General features: G+C 44.6%; 1 protein-coding gene and 1 long non-coding RNA gene across 3 annotated transcripts; one reads left to right on the forward strand and one right to left on the reverse strand.

Annotated features, from left to right (window-relative positions):
• Positions 1–1,827: 1,827 nt before the first annotated feature.
• Positions 1,828–6,510, reverse strand: PMAIP1 (phorbol-12-myristate-13-acetate-induced protein 1). Its single transcript, XM_030567767.1, has 2 exons — positions 6,281–6,510; positions 1,828–5,044 (listed from the first exon to the last, which is right to left on the reverse strand). Exons 1-2 carry the CDS (start codon positions 6,333–6,335, stop codon positions 4,932–4,934), a joined length of 168 nt encoding a protein of 55 aa, XP_030423627.1. The 5' UTR covers positions 6,336–6,510; the 3' UTR covers positions 1,828–4,931.
• A 4,461-nt stretch (positions 6,511–10,971) lies between these two features.
• Positions 10,972–16,438, forward strand: LOC115653521. 2 transcript variants are annotated; one of them, XR_004000943.1, is made up of 4 exons: positions 10,972–11,947; positions 14,203–14,333; positions 14,891–15,615; positions 16,297–16,438. It is a non-coding gene; the product is annotated as an uncharacterized LOC115653521 (long non-coding RNA). The 2 variants fall into 2 exon arrangements; XR_004000942.1 differs by having other exon boundaries at positions 14,203–14,288.
• The last annotated feature ends 455 nt before the right edge of the window (positions 16,439–16,893 follow it).

The raw sequence follows: 16,893 nt of genomic DNA on the forward strand, positions 1-16,893 counted from the left end.
AATATTTGGCCACACGCTTCTGAAACCCCAAACCATGTTCAGGTTTTGGCAGACTAATTTCAGCTTTTCAATTTAAAAAACCGCAACAAATTTTGAAGGAAACCAGACACTGTTCATGATTTTTTCTGCTTTTTAAAAACCGCTAGTTTTCAGTCCAAAAAAAGTTTTGACGGAAAATATTTGTCCAACCCTTTTAATGAGCTTTAGTGCCTTTTAGCACTAGCTGATGCTGAGAACCAGTGACACCGTGTAAAGGTGACTTGAAAAGAAGTTTTCTCAAAATTTTGGGTTTGTGCCCGAGATGTGAAAGGTTTTTAAATGTTTATTTTTCCAGGGCAGCCCGGAGGGGGGGCAAGTGGGGCAATTTGCCCTGGGCCTCGCAGGGACCCCCATGAGAATATAGTATTCTATAGTATTGCAACTTTTTTTTATGGAAGGGGCCCTCGAAATTGCTTTGCTCCAGGCCCCCTAAATCCTCTGGGTGGCCCTGTGGTGGGGTGTTCTGTGAATGACCACAAAAGAGAGGATTTGGCCTAGTATTGTAAATTGTCTCCTGTAAGAATGTGTAAAATAGTCACAGTGCTACCTGACCCTAGCTCTTGGGGCTAAGCTGGAGGTAGGGAGCATCCTACCTGCCTCACCTGAATGGGCACGTTGCTGCTTTCTCAGGCGGAGCTAACCAAAGCCACTGGTGGTTTCTCATTGGGGGTGGGATGGTGTCCCACTCCCACCTCAAGACCCCAGCCTCCCAAAACCGGCAGCAGCGGGGAGCAAGGGGCAGGATCTCTTTTAGTCCTGCCTTGCATTGAACACATGCACGCGTGCGCACAATGGTCCACTTGCCACTGCAGCTTCCAAACCTGGAGAGAAGAAATTTGCCAAGGCCTTGGTAATGAGAAGCCTTTACATTTAAATAGAGAATAAACTGATTACCCAACCCCTACCCTGGTAGAGAGAGACACATGGACTCAGGGCTTATGGGGTAGGGTGCCCAGATGTCCCGATTTTGTAGGGACAATCCTGATATTTGAGACTTTTCTTGTATTGGCTCCTATTACCCCCCACCCTCTGTCCCGATTTTTCACACTTGGTCTCTGGTCACCCTATATGGGAGAATAGCAGGAGTAGCTTTGTAGTATCCTTTCGCTAGGCTATAGCTGCACCACCCCTCCCCCCCCATGACAAGTACCATTAATCTGACATCCTTACCCAGCATTTAAACCCTTTCATGACTTGTGGAAAAGCCCAAACCTGAACCTATTCCCACTTGTCAAACCCCTCCCATGTTCATTCCCTAAGCACCCAAGACAAATGATGACAGAACTATGTCCTCCTTAGACTTCACTGTCATCACAAGGCTGCCCATCATGGCCACCAGGAACTTCATGGGATTATTTGTGGGATGATTATGCTTTGTATCATTCACTAGTACTTTGATACGCAGATTACTAGATGCTAGATAAATAGAGCCTCTTGCTCATAATGAACAAACACCTATTGCTTGAGCTAAAGGAGAAGCTAAGTATAGGGCTTCTGATACAGTTGAGCAATTCTGCTTCCACCCAGCAAAGGGTAGTAGTGCAAATGTTCACTAACCAATATGAAAATAGATGTCCTGCTTTCTCATTTTGAATTCTGTTGACCATAGTTATAACTCATATCCAAGGGATCATAAATAAAATCCAATATATCATTGCAAGTCTCCCGGTAAGTATCTAATGACTGAGTGTGTGACCTTAAACTCCTAATAATTCAGAAGGAACTGGCATATGACCGTTCATTCAGAATCCTCAGAAAACAGATTTTACAACAAAGAATAGTTTGTTTGCAAACACAGCATGTTTATTATCTTAATGAAATAACAACAGACACACTTTATTGGGACATATAACAAAACATCTGTCCCTAACCCAAAAAAATGCCTTGAGAAAAACAATCTCATGTTGATACAATCATCTGGCACATCATTTTGAAAAGTAATGCAAGGAATCTGTATCCACAGAACACATAATCAAACTGATACAGATATTAGTCACTTTGAATTAATTCTTCTTTTGAATTCACTGTAAACAGTTCGATTTGACATAACATTAAACAATCACCAAATAAACACACTATGGAATTTAGCAACATAAAAACATTCCATGAAAAATAAACATTGCCTTTAGAAATCTATACAATAAAGTGCTGCACTTCCTAGCTGAAATATCCCTCTGACATTTACATAGTTCATTCCCACAGCTTTATGCTATTATTTTTGCTGCTTACAGCCTGGAATTACTGACGGGCCAGTTGAAACCCTGGCTAGCATCCTAATTAACTGTAGGCTGCATGCATTGAGCTGAACACCTTAATTTGGATGTATTTTAGCAACAACACAGTTCCTTAATACTAAATTTTCTTGAGATTCTTAGTCTGACATAACTATTATTGACCTCACTGGAGTTTCATCTAAGACTGTGATCCAACTCCATGGAAACCACTGGAAGTCTTTCTATTGAATTCAGTGGCTGTTAGATGAAACCATGAATGAACAGCTTTGCTTAGTCTCATGGAGTTATTCAGGGAGCTAAAATTTGGCATAACAGAAATGAAAACGACAGTCACCCTTTAATACCTGAAAAGGTGCTTCTGAATGAGACATGATCTTTAGGGGGACAAGTTCATGTTTATTACATTCACTTGTGGCGCTGTGGATAAAACAATACCATCCTGAAATGCTACGTTCTCACTGAGAACACAATATGGGATAGGTCACAGGAAGAGGAAACCTTGCTATGGTTGGGCCTTCTCCTGCTCTCATTCAAGCCAATGCAAAAGTTCCTTTGCTGGTAGCTGGACTGGGCCCTTTATACATTAACAAACAAACAAAAACCCACAAAATCTGAGACTATACCTAATGAAATCAGTGTCAGCAAATCAGATAACTGGATACTTGGTCCTGGGGTACTGAAAAGAGCTTTACAATGAAAACCTCATGAAAGAAATCAGATTTGTACAAGATCATAGGCTCAAATCAGGGGTTCCCAGACTTCGTTTTCGGCTTGTTCAGGGTAAGCGGTGGCCTGCAGCTCCCATTGGCCAGGAATGGCGACGCGCGGCCACTGGGAGCTGCGAGCAGCAGTACTTGCGGACGCTCAGGTAAATAACGTGTCTCACGGCCCACCAGGGGCTTACACTGAACAAGACGCGAACGAAGTTGGGGAACCCCTGGCTCAAAGTCATTGTTGACTTAGTGTGGACTTAGTTGCTCATGAAGGGCAAGGGAGCCCAAAACGGATGCAAGCAGTGAAATGGTATAACGTGCACTGATCTGGCATTCAGAAAGTATGTAAGACAGATGTAATTTACATGCAAGAGGAAAGTGTAGTAGAAGCAAGAGTGTGAATTCAAATTATTTTTCTTGCTATATCATCCTTCAGCCTGAAACTGACACTTACTTTGCACACGCTCTGAATACCAAACCCAGACAAGTTACATTATTTTGTCACTTACATCCATTTTCTTACTAGTTGACATTCCACTGTATAATTTAGCCCATTTTAAGACACTGATTAATTTGGCTTAGACATGGTAGTTGCATTGTCTCTTGTGTTTGACTCAAGGGGCTTGTATAATATACTTAAGTGCAGAACAAGTCTCTCCTCCAAGCCAGGCCCAGTGTAGCTTTTCAGTAAGAACAGGACAAACATCTCACTATCATATTACATCCATTAGACAAACTAACAGCATCTTCATCATTACAAACAAAAAAGAGGTTGACACCAAATAAGAGCTGTTTTTTTCTTATCCTTTATTTCCAGGCAACTGCTCAGCTTTCATTTAGAAGCAATACATTACTTTTTTGTAACAACTGTAACATTCCGTTTTACTGACATATCTCTTAATCTAAGCAGTTACTGTCTTTGAAAAATAATTAATGTTTTTTCTCCAGAAAACCACTTATTCCATTTTACTTTAACTTTCTATTTGTTTTGAGAGTAACTTTATTACTTCTTAATAAAATTAAAACACCCCAGTAGTTTATTCTGTTTGAATATTCCTTTTGCTGCTCTGAAGGAATATCCCCCAAACTCATACACCTATCAATAATCTTGTTTTGCTATGTAATTTGCTATGTAAATTGCTATGTAATGCTATGCATTTTTCGTACTCATATTTCTTATACCTTCTTAATCACTCAACGTTACTGTGCTTCCTTTAATCTGTTTTAATGCATTCTTTATGGCACCATTTGAATAGTCATCTGCACTATTTCTAGTGCATAAGCCATAAGTCATCTCTTTAAGTTCCATGAAATACTTTTCATACACATATATACATCCTAGATCCTTACTGCAGCCTCATAATTAATAGAATTACGTTATTCCTTAGAGAAACATCTGCATAACAAGTAACATCACTGACAGTAAATGTGCTACAACCAAAAAATGAAAAAACAAAAAAAAAACAATGTTCCGCACCAGACTTTATACTATAGAGTCTACATTGTAGAAAACAAAATCAATCAAGAACTTAGAAACTGGTTTTCATTGTACATTTCAATCTAATGTTTGGAGGTAACTGGCATCTTCTGTCTGTTGCTCACAGTGACATAGAACTAGCTGCAACTCGTGAACCATTGAAACACTTGTCAGATGAGAACCCCAGGTTCCCTGCTCTTCCAAGTCACTCCACAGGTCAATCTTTGGAATGGTTCATTGTAATTTTTCCCCCATACCGACATCCACCAGCCAATACATATGTCCAGCTCTCCGGAGAAATCATATTTCAACAGTTTCCCTTCAGTGGGACTAGACAGCAGTGAGTAATGCATAGAGCTCATTCCATCTCCTCATCTCATTCAAGACATTTATTACAAGCTTGTAAAGACCATCTTTTCCAAAACCATTGTTTTCTTCCTTTTCTGTTTGACATCTCTCAAAGTGTTTTCACGTTCCTGGGCAGAACAGTTTTGTAATAACGTTAAGAATCTTCTGCTGCAGGTTGCATATATCTCCTATTTTGCGTAGTTGCAAAGAGCACTGCGTCACAGCTTCCTGTGCTGTAAAACACAAAGGAAAACCAGTCATCAGCTTTGTGAATTCTATACACTTTCTTGTCTATAGTGGATAGCTCTTATATAATCATACATGTCAATAATCATATATGTCTTATATAATCATACATGTCTTTTACCCCAAGAGGTAAGAGATTTGTAAAGGTGTTCAGTTGCTTACAGAGCTGGTAACAGAAATTAAAAAGTTTTAAAATAAAAACCTAGAAACCTTTAAAAAACAGTTTTTACTAGCCACAGGTGCTTGTTTGGACTGGGGAAAGCAATCCCATTTTACCCTGACAGTCATATTTTTTGAACATTTTTTTTAAAGTTAGCACCGATCAAAGGACAAGCCACAAAGAATGACTACTTTGATCTCGCTAGATTGTATTGTTAAACAGCCTTCTCGGGTATTTCAGAAAACGCGGGATTCTGTTCTCTGAGTGACAGGTTTCAGAGCGGTAGCAGTGTTAGTCTGTATCGGCAAAAACAACGAGGAGTGCTCGTGGCACCTTAGAGACTAACAAATTTGCCACAAGGACTCCTCGTTGTTTTTGTTCTCTGAGTGAATCCAGTTCCGTCAGTGAAGGCGATGAAGTTAAACAACTGCGAGACCAGAATCGAGCTGGCAGTCAGTATTTATGGAGCGGTCATTAGAAATGATCCTAAGCTGAATCCCCGCCGATCCAAAGGCCCCAGTTTTTTGAGTGAGTCGGAACTTAGAAACCACCACCTTGGATCAAACCTTCCCTGAACTGGGTGGTGGTTCAAAGCGAGATCCGAATTTGGTGCCTCGGACCTAGCTCTAGTGATCACCGCTAAAACATGTTTCAGGCGGGTTTAAAGCTCAGACAGCAAAGCTCTGACCCACCAGTATTACTGTAGGCTGCATGGAGTAATAACACGTCTTAATCAGGCTAAGCCATTATTCTCCTTCCTTCTTGCTAACACCGTCATTTAGAAGTTAAAAACAAATCCTGTTTCTGAATCTTCCCCCAGGCAAGAGAGAAACCTTGACCCATTCAAAACAGAAACTTATCTTGCTCACACAAGAACTGAAAGCAAAACCGCCCCCCCTCCAATGCAGCCTGATAACACAAGAAGGTGAAACTGACTAACACCCCCCCAGCCCCCGGACTACTCCATCCCAGCGATCATCTAACTCCCGCGCGTTTCTAAGGGCGCTCGGGGCCAGCTCAGCCCCCGGACACCCACCTGGCTCTGGCGGGGACGGGATGGTACCTGGGAGAGCGGGGTTCTGCTGCGCACCCTTGCGCAGGGTCTTTCCCGGCATCATTTCGTGTCGTTTGCCGCCGCCGGGCTTCAGCCGCGGGGAGATCAGCCCAGGCTGCCTGGGGACAGTGTCAGGAGCAGGACGGGGCCGAGCGACGCTCCCCTCTCGCCCGCCTAAACGGCTCTGGCTGCCCGCGGCTCGGCGCTGCGCGATAAAGGGAGGCGCGGGCTGGCGGGGATTTCCTAGCCGGCGATGAGGTAGGGAAAGGAAAAGGGAATCCCTCCCGGGCCTTCAGCCAATCAGCGGCGAGGATGCCTGGCGGGCTTCCACAAGTCAGTTCAGCGCCCGGGCACGGCGCCGGGGCACTGGAGCCGGCAGGTCTGGACTTGCCCGAGGCAGAGCGCCGCCCCTAGCCGGCCAGGCCCGCGCTGCAAGCACGGAGCTGGAGCTCAGCTGCTGGCTGCTGATGCTTTGATTCCTAGCAGGCTAGGGTGCCTGTGCCATATCCAGCTGCAGGGCTTGAGCTGGCCAGAGCGGAGCGCCCCTCGGTGTTTTCAAAGCTGCAGCCCCGGGCCCTGCGCCGCCAAGCCCTGTTCCAGCCCATATTAGGCATTGCTAGTGCCAGGGTATCTAAGTGTGGGCCCTTGGCACCGTTTTGGATCAGGTTGCAGAAAGCATTTCCCAGATACAGGCCCATAGCTTGAACGGTCCTCAGTGCATCGCAATACGACTTGGCCCAGAGGAGCCCCATCTTAGCTTAGGCTGTGTCTACACTAGCACTTTTGTCAATATCACTTAGGATGCTCAGGGGGTGTGAGTCCCTCCCAGCAGCATAAGCTCTACACCAACAGAAGTGCCAGTATGGACAGTGCCATGTCAATGGGAGATGCGCTACTGCCGCTCATAGGGGCATGGTTTAATGATGTCGATGGGAGAGCTAGGTGTGCTCTGAGTTTTAATAAGGGGGTGAATGCATCTGAAGAAGTGGGTATTCACCCATGAAAGCTCATGCTCCAAAACGTCTGTTAGTCTATAAGGTGCCACAGGATTCTTTGCTGCTTTTACAGATCCAGACTAACACGGCTACCCCTCTGATAATAAATTAAAACATGTTGAGCCCCGAGTGCAGGTTTATGCTGAGTGGCCATGTATTATGTGCCTAACTAGGATGACCAGACATGGTCTAGCTTGCCTAGTTTCCCTACTTCCAATGCTGGGTTAGAGCAGACGGAGGAATGAGGGATGCTTAAAGGACCATGGTTGCACATGTATCCTATTCCAGCAGGACCTAAAGTCAGCTGATCAATGATCCAGGAGCACTACATTATTATTTACTTGTTATTAAAGCGACAATGTGCTACTCACAGAGATATAAGGCAGGCCCTGCCACAAATACCTTACAACATAAGGCCCCCCGATCCTGCTGCTAGACGGACCCACCTGGTTGGAACACTGCACTTGATTTAATCAGGGCTGCATATAGGCACAAGGGTCCACTAGCTGGATCTAGCTGGGCCAAAAAGACATCGAGGAGAGAGGGTACTGCACATATTTGACTAGATTAGACAGGAGTTACCACTTCTGGGCCCTCCAGAATGTTTGTAGGAAGCTGTAGTACCACAGACTGTGTCCAAAAAAATGTGCAGCTCACACCCTTGAAATGTGCAGCTCGTACCCCTTGAAATGTGCTAGATTTTGTATTCCTTAGCCATTCTCACAATCTATGTGACCATTTTGGGATATCTGTGTACTTGATGAGATGATACAGTAGTTTTTCTTTCTTAATCACCCTGATGTTTTGAAATTTGTAAAATTAGTGAATGTTCCATGAGGAATTGGCTCTGAGGCCATAAAGTCACAGTATGACCCTTTCAATCTCATATGATTTTAGGACAGCACTGTGCATGAGTCCCTGCTTTGCTTTCTCTATAATCATTGCACCTGGAGTTGGGGTGTATATGCCAAACAGTTGTTTTTAGGGTAAATACATAGCAGAAAGTGACCCAGACTGACACAGGAGCAGGGTGAACAATTTGACATACCAAAAAACCAACAAAAAAGCAGGTTTGTCACCGAAGGACATTAACAGAGAAAATGACAGCAACCCCCCTCAAAGCAATTGCTAATAGGAGAGAAATGCCAGACAGTAACGTGTCTATGGTGGTTGATGAGAAATAATAATTCTGTCCATGTAATCACAGCCTCTGGTACCAAATGCCTGGAGATGCTGACTATATTAGTGGTGACTGAAAATGCTCGACTATCAGGCCATTTGTATTGGCTCAATTCAGAGGCATGTTAACCTATTATATATACTGTATGCATTGGGTGAGGTCCTGGCCCTAATGAAATAAATGGCAAAGCTCCCATTGATGTCAATGGGGTTAGGCTTTCACCCATTAAAGCTTTATCTCAGCAACACTTTCGATTTTCTAACAGCATCAGATGGCTTTTGAAACACACTGGGAAAAATCTTGTCCTTACTGCACTGAGTGGGGGAAGGAAGGAGTGGAGTTGAGGCCTCCCCCTCACCCCCAGAGGATCCCTAACTCATCTTGCTGGCCTACAGCAGCACAGCTCATATGAACGTGTTGTGTAATGCACCTTTCTGCCTCTGTACAATGTTAGGAGGCCCACAGCAGGAAGTGGAAGAGTAACCATGCTTCAAGGGGGCAGACCATGTCCACTTGGAACGATGGTATGCTGGCAGGTGTGTTAGCCATTACTCCAGCCTATGGCTCAGCGGAGACCTTGTCTAAAATCCTGCCCAGTAACAACCCTGGGAGTGAGGGATAGTCATCCTGCACCCACTCTCACCTCCCCCTCCCCACAGAATTTGTTGGTTGCTGATAAGACTGTGTTCACCAATAAGCATGGACAGGTTTATTTCCCTAACATAAGGAAGGGTGCAAACACTGCATAGGCAGAAGGATGGTTTAGGGTGGCCCAAGGCTTATAATTAGAAGGGTCTTTTGTAATCCTATTAAAACTTGAAATTCAACTGGGGTGGGCCACCTGTTTTGAATTTAAAGGGTTGCTTTTGTTTTGATCCTTATTGACCTCTGTGGCGATCTGTCTGGTTTATTATGCCATCCATCACCACAGTATGTGAACACCTTCAACATGAAGTAGATCAGGGGTTGGCAACCTTTCAGAATTGGGGTGCCGAGTCTTCATTTATTCACTCTAATTTAAGGTTTCGCATGCAAGTAATACATTTTAATGTTTTTAGAAGGTCTCTTTCTATAAGTCTATAATATATAACTAAATTATTGTTGTATGTAAAGTAAATAAAGTTTTTTAAATGATTCAGAAGCTTCATTTAAAATTAAATGAAAATGCAGAGCCCCCCAGACTAGTGGCCCGGCCCCGGGCAGTGTGAGTGCCACTGAAAATCCGCTCGCGTGCCGCCTTCGGTTGCCTACTTCTGAAGTAGATTGTCAAGAGCAAAGTCCCCAGTGGACAGGATATAAAAGTTCCATTCAGGGTAAGCTGATTTTTGTTTGACAGATTTGTGTTTGTTTCAGGTCTTTTTGTTTGTTTTTAGATCTAATTTTTATTTTATTTTGTGACCAATTAGGAGCTACTAACTAAGAAGCATTTGAGCAGATGAAGGAATATTCTTTTTTTCTCTTAGTAGGTTTCACAGCTGTTTGCCATTCCTATTGCCAAACTTCGCTGTCACTTTGCAATACTTTATGTAGCAATAAGTACCTCCCACATGTCAATCATTAACACCGGGAACACACTAGCATCAACTAATAGAGTGCTCTGGTTGCGCCATGCTTTCGTTTCTAGAGAATCTCATTGAAAGGGGGACGCCCTTTGAAATTTCTGACTCCTCTTATCACAAGAGACTAGTTCTTCACAGCAGACAGGGAAATCAAGTTTTAGGAGCTGGCAAACCTGATCATCAACTTAGTGGCACCTCAGAATAGATGACGTGTCCATTTGCTAATTGTGTAAGTGTTGTCATTGTCTGAAGCTTAAAAAAACCAAACCTGTACACCAATGCCTTGGTCTGTATTTCAAAGTGATAGTGCAGTTTGGGTGAAGAACAATGGTGCCTCTGTAAATAATTATGTTCCTCCTGGCATTTTGGTGATATAGCACAGTGTACCAACCCCCTACACTCTCCCTAGCTGTGCATGGGAGGCCAAACTTCAGAGAAAGTTGTTATGGAATTAGACAGCAGGGAAAAGAAGGAATTTTTGATCCATCCCACTCCCACCATGATGTATCTGCATTTTTGCCATCCACCACAAAGTCCAGACAGCTAACAGATCATGCAAGAAGAGTGGGCAGGAGAAAAGGTGTCAGGGTGCAAGTGTATTAAGTGGCATGGCGTGACTCTCACAGTGCAGGGCAACGGCACCTGTATTCCCCCTCCGTGGTCCAGCAATGGCAGCCACTGGTTTCTGGCTCCTCAGCCCTCACCTCTCTTCGCTGACACCTCCATCTCTCTCCCTCCTGACCACTGTATTTCCAGACTGCACAGTCCCCTGCCTATACCATGAATTGCCCAGCAAAATCAGAGTGCCAAAGCAGGTCTGTTTTGCTTTTCTGCACAGAGGCTATGAACGGTGTAATTGCTCGCAGTTAAATTTAGCACACAGTTATTTCAAAGCAAGCACATTTATTCTTCAGATAAAAACGTTACAGAGAAGACACATTTAAACCAACAAAAGAACCTACATGCATGCTAAAAAAATTACCAGAGATCATGCTGCTACTCCAACAAGGGCACTGGCTGCTGAGCAGTCCTTCAAAGCCACACAGGAATTTTACTGTGGGGATAAATTCTTAAAAGCTGTTAGCTGAAAACAAGCACCCTTCCCCTGCCCTCCAAATCTGTGAGTCACTTATCCAGTTTGGGCCTCTGATCCTCATGTAACAGGTGATCAGCAGAGAGTTTCTTCTCAGGATCAAGGTGGGTAATTTGCATTCCACTCCTCGCAAATATTTCCTAGGAAACCCATTCCACTAAAAGTTCTATCCTGGCTAGTGCATTGTTTAAAATAGTCCTTTGAAGCTCATAGCACTTCCCCTTAAAGAAGTGATACACAATCCCACAGTAATGCATTAACATTTGCCCTTTTAATACAATGAACTCCTAAAACACTTAAATGTAAATTATTGTAAATGTAAATGTAATTGGCCAGGAAATTGCCAGACCTGTCACAGTGACCATTTGGGAAAGTGTCTGTATAAACCCATGAATTCTGGATGATAATTGTTACTATTAAAACTGCTGTATCTTGAGTACCTATACGTATGTTTAGCCACTGTTGCTGACAGGACCTGTAGCAGGTGCACACACCAGACAAGGACAACGGGAAATACTTACGGTTAATGATGACATTTTAGTCACAATAGTTATGCTAAAAATAGCTGCATCCTTAGAAGACCTGTGTTATCTTATCCCTCTGGAAGCAGAGGAGAAGGCAGGAGCAGTGGAAATTTACCGGGAGCAGAACAAAAGCAGCCAGGAAGGAAACACACAAGAACAGAGGGAGAGCTAGACAGGAAGAGGAAACTGTGGCCTGAGACAGCATGTGACAGTTTCATGAGACATGAGGGCCCAGCTTACTTTCCTGAGCCTGGATGACTGCGAGACTGACCCCAGCTCCTCCCAAGGATGCCATGAAGTTGTGAGGCAGCCAAGGCAAGGAAATGTGTGTAACTGTTTATTGGTCTGTATGATCTATACTCTCTTGTGCTTTATTGGATTAAGTATAAAGAGTGATAATGATTAGATTTATGCAAAGCATCTGATGTGTTTACTGTTTCCCTGTGTACCTCTGCAGAGTTAAGCTGTAAACCAAAAACTTCCCACCTTTGGGGTGGAGCTCTAGGAGAGAATGTGTTCAAGCAACTGAGTGTCTTGGGGTTTGGTGCTGGCCCTGGGGGCCTACGGCAGGTGGGCTCCATTTCTGTGAAGTGGTAGTAGCTTCTGAGTCCGTGCTCAGATAAAGTGCCAGAGTGGCCCTGGGAGGAAATAGTGCTGCAGCCTGGTGAGATTCAGGAACCTTAAAACCCAGGGCCCAGGGGCACAGTGGCTTGGACTCTCCTTACAGCAGTCCTAGTGAGTGGCCCTGATGGGTACTTGCTAGGATCTGAGACAGCATAGTCCACCCACCCTAAGGACTGCAGTCAGATGTGCAGGTTAATACCCCCACTGCATGCTCTGTGTGTTTCACTCTCTCAGAGAGGTGTGTCAAATAACACAAATGGTGGTCATCAGCCAATGGCAGCACAGCTACTGGCACAGTTATGCTTCTATGACTGATACAGAGGCCAGAGAGCAGTTTAGAGGGACAGTCCTTCTGCATTTCCGGCCACAGTCTGTAGGGCTAGGGAGTTGGGTACTCTGCAGTTGCTCTTGGCTGTGTCCTGACTGCTCTGACTCACCCTTCTGGCTGTGTAGCTTGGGGGTGAGTGAGATTGAGGGTGCCATCTGCACAACTGAGGCACACCTGTGGAATGTTTGGAATTAGTTGTTCCCCTCTGTGATTTCAGACCCAGAACGGGGATGTATGCACACAATGTATAAATCGCCTTTCTTCCAGTCAGAGGGAAACTGAGGCTAACATTGACTGTTTCTTATTTACCAATGCTTCCTGTATTGAAAAAGAGACTGAGCTTAAAACCTAAAGTACAGATCCCAGAAACCTCCCCAAAAGCTAGTGCAGCGGCATCATGGGTTTCTTGGCATGGCCTAGACAGTATGAGAGAAATCTGGCAGCATGCTGCACAAGTTGGGCAGAGTGTTATTGCAGTGAGGAAGAGATTCTACAGAATGGGTCCATGGAGCTATCTGGGCCACTGCAGAGAGAGGGCTGATTCTATTGCTACCATCACCTAGGGCAGAGCTGTGTGCAGTGGCGGATTTAGAGTTAGTGGGGCCCTGTGCGCAGCTTGATTTCCTCCCCCCCTCCCTTGGGACCCAGCCAAGAAAAAAAAAATTCTCTCTCATCTCTCCCTGTTTTTCATTCTTTTTTTTCTTTATCTTCCTATATTATAAGTAATGGGAAGTAAATGAAAGTAAAGTGAGGAACCTTGATTGGGGAAGGGGTTAGGGTGCAGGAGGGAGTGCAAGTGGCAGGCTCTGAGAGGAAGTTTGGGTGCGGGATGCAGGCTCGGCTGGGGTGTGGGAGGGGGTGCGAGGTGCAGGCTCTGCTCTGCTCTGGGGCAGGGAGTTGGGATGTGGGCAGGGGGCATAGGGGGCGGTGCTTACTTTGGATGGCACAGCTCCCAAAGCAACCAGCACCCTCGTGGCAGTGGCCCATTACTCTTCTTTGAGGGAAGATGGAGGTGAATGATCTGGCTTATACTGTTATATGTGGTCAATGCCAAACCTGAGGCTGTCACCTAGGCAGCAGCATGCTGAGAGGTGCTAGGATGCTATTGCCAGATCTGGGAATCAGGCCAGGCCAAGTCCAGGACAGAATGCCTAACTTGCTTTCTGCTGCCATCATGGGCCCCTGTGGGTGAGCAGTGGCAGAGGCAGGTCGTTGTAAGTTGGAGGGTGCCACCGAATAGTGCTCTGCTTGTAACTGTGGCTTCTAAGGCTCCCCACAATGAGAACGGACACCTGGGAAAATATTCTGGTATGAACACGTTTAAGGATATGTCTGAGTTAAAGTAAAATGAATGGCCCACTTCTCTCCCGTACACTGGAACAGCACTGACTCAGGGCAGTTACTTTTGTGTTGCATCAGCGTAAGTGGTGGGAGAACAGGGCCTGGTGAGTGCACCCACACCTCTCACACCTAAAAATGGAAGAGTAAGAAGCTGTTAAGCCTGAATCCCTTCTCTTTTATTTACCATTTACCGTAATATAACTCCATTCAATGGAATGAAGCGAACAATGAAGTGTAAGCAGGGGAGGATCACGTACAACACATTCACAGAGCTTTTTCTGTGACAGGAACTCTAAGAAATCAACGTGCAACATGTGACTTCCAGCAACTGTCAGCGCAGCCCTGTGGAAAGGAAACCAAGCAGCACAGCACCGTAAGGAAACTGACACATGAAAGGAAACTGGACACATTCTGTGGTGTGGGTTAAACCAGGAGCTTTTCCTCTTTGTTCGTTCTCCCCCTCCTACACTGTTTACAAACTCTGCTTGTACACACTGATTCTCTTGAACCTAAAAGTGTTCGGAGAAAAGTGAGTATTGTCATAATCTGCCCTGATCAAAGGTCATCTGACTAAAACAAACAAGGGTGGGACGGCAGCAATTGCGATCTCTGCTAGAGCTGTTATGTGGTTGTTCTATCGACTGAACATTTATAATAAGTTCTGTGATCAGGGAGAGCCGTGTCAGTCTGTATCCACAAAAACAATGAGGAGTTCAGTGGCACCTTAAAGACTAACACATTTATTCAGGCATAAGCTTTCCTGGGTATGTGGATCTGAAGAAGTGCGTTTTTACCCATGAAAGCTCATGCCCGAATAAATCTGTTAGTCTTTAAGATGCCACCAGACTCCTCATTGTTTCAATAAGTTCTATGGCACTTTTCACCCAAAGATCTCAAAGCGCTCTCCTTCCATTCAGAAATAAAGGCTCATGTTATCCCTATGAGTTCAGTATTAATGCCTCTCCTGTTTTACAGATGGGGAAACAAGTACTGGGAGCTGAATGATTGAAGCCTGGGTCAGTGCCCAAACCAGGAAAAGAAACCAGAGCTCCTGACTCCCTGATCTGTGCTGGAATAAAACTTATCACTTATTTGCATAACAATTGGAAGCTAACATTAATTAATGATTCTACCACCAGGCCACAGCCCTTTCTAACCACGCTATTTTCTCTGGACTTTTTCTATTAAAACTTAATCCAGATTTCCAATCAACAGAGATTTCCTACGGCTTGCCAACATGCATTGTAATGTGGCCACTGATGTTAGATACAAGCTCACTGAACCTTCTGTGGAATAAACCTCCAGATCTCCCTGCCACCCACTTGAGGTTTATTCCAGAGAAGGTTCAGTGGTGAACAGAGTGGAACAGTATTTTTCCTGCTTAAATTGTTGTATAGTGTTGTTGTGGTGCACTGTCCAATAGTTACCATGTTTCACCCAGGAGGCAGCCATTTGTGATGGGTGAAGTGACCCTTTGCATATCAATGTGTATAGCACTTTGGGATCCTTTAGGTTGAAAGCTAGTTGACAGAGTCACCAGGTGGTCGGCTGAGGTGGGTTGGAGTAGGGGCTGGCTAGTGTAGAAACAGGCACAGCTAGAGCAGAAGCAGGAGGTTGAAACTACTGGCAATAGGAATAGTAGTGACCCTGATCACACTGCTTCCCTTAAGAGCCTATGTACTTGCCTTGGCATTACCTAGGTGTGATGAACTAGGAATGTTCTTAATGTTTTCTCTGAATACTGTTTTGGTGCCTCAGTGTCCCCATAGCAGTTCTTAAGTATCTGGCAGAGCAAAGGGCCAGTGCACCTAAATGCCTGGCACTCTGTCTCCTAGCAACTGATGGACTGGGCCCCTCCTCTGCAAAGGTGCCAACTGAAGGTGTTGGAGACAAAGAGATCAGGTGATCTCCTGGCCCAGGAAAGGGGCTGAGCAGAGAGGAGGGGCTGGGGGGGGTGTTTAGTCTGGAGCTGGCTGGGGTCGAGGAGTGAAGGGCAGATGTGAGGGGTCTGGCTCACTGCCCCCCAGAATGGACCCGGCCGAGGAGTCCAGTTCGCTGTATCTACAAGCTCTGTTTTAGACCCTGTTCCTGTCATCGAATAAACCTCTGTTTTACTGGCTGGCTGAGAGTCACATCTGACTGCAAAGTGGGGGTGCAGGACCCTGTGGCTTCCCCAGGACCCCACTGAGGTGGGCTCGCTGTGGGAAGCGCACGGAGGGGCAGAGGATGCTGAATGCTCCAAGGAGAGACCCAGGAGGTGAAGACGTGTGAACTTCTTGCCCTGAACAAGTCTGCTCCAAGGGAGAGGAGGCTCCCCAAAGTCCTGACTGGCTTGGTGGGGAGCAGTTCCAGAGCATTGCCCGGTGACTCCGTGACACTAGGTCAGTGGTTTTCAATCTTTTTTCATTTGCAGACTCCTAAAATATTTTGAATGGAGGGTGGAAATCTTAGACCCAGTCTGCAGACCTCAGGGGTCCATGGATCACAGGTTGAAAACCACTGTTCTATGGTAACTAGAGCTGTCAAGCGATTTAAAAAAAAATCACAATTAATTGTACAATTAAAAATAATAGAAAACCATTTATTTTAATATTTGTGGATGTTTTCTACATTTTCAAATATTGATTTCAATTGCAACAGAATACAAAGTGTACTGTGTTCACTTTATTTTTATTACAAATATTTGCACTGTAAGAAACAAAGTAGGTGAATTGAAAAACACTACAAGTATTGTAGTGCAATCTGTTTATCATGAAAGTTGAACTTACAAATGTAGAATTATATATAATAAAAACCTGCCTTCAAAAGTAAAACAATGTAAAACTTTAGAGCCTACAAATCCTTGTTCAGCCAATCGCTCAGACAATCAAATTTGTTTATATTTGCAGAAGATAATGCTGCCTGCTGCTTGTTTACAGTCTCACTTGAAAGTGAGAACAGCTGGTGCATGGCACCGTTGTAGCCAGCATTGCAAGATA

Source organism: Gopherus evgoodei, chromosome 6 (genome assembly GCF_007399415.2).
Source record: "Gopherus evgoodei ecotype Sinaloan lineage chromosome 6, rGopEvg1_v1.p, whole genome shotgun sequence".
NCBI classification, from domain to species: Eukaryota; Metazoa; Chordata; order Testudines; family Testudinidae; genus Gopherus; species Gopherus evgoodei.

Excerpts from the sequence above, each read along its gene's own strand:
- PMAIP1 (XM_030567767.1), bottom strand. The coding sequence starts at position 6,335 with ATGATGCCGGGAAAGACCCTGCGCAAGGGTGCGCAGCAGAACCCCGCT. Across the intron at positions 5,045-6,280 it reads GCAGAACCCCGCTCTCCCAG|CACAGGAAGCTGTGACGCAG; the intron begins GTACCATCCCGT and ends TGTGTTTTACAG.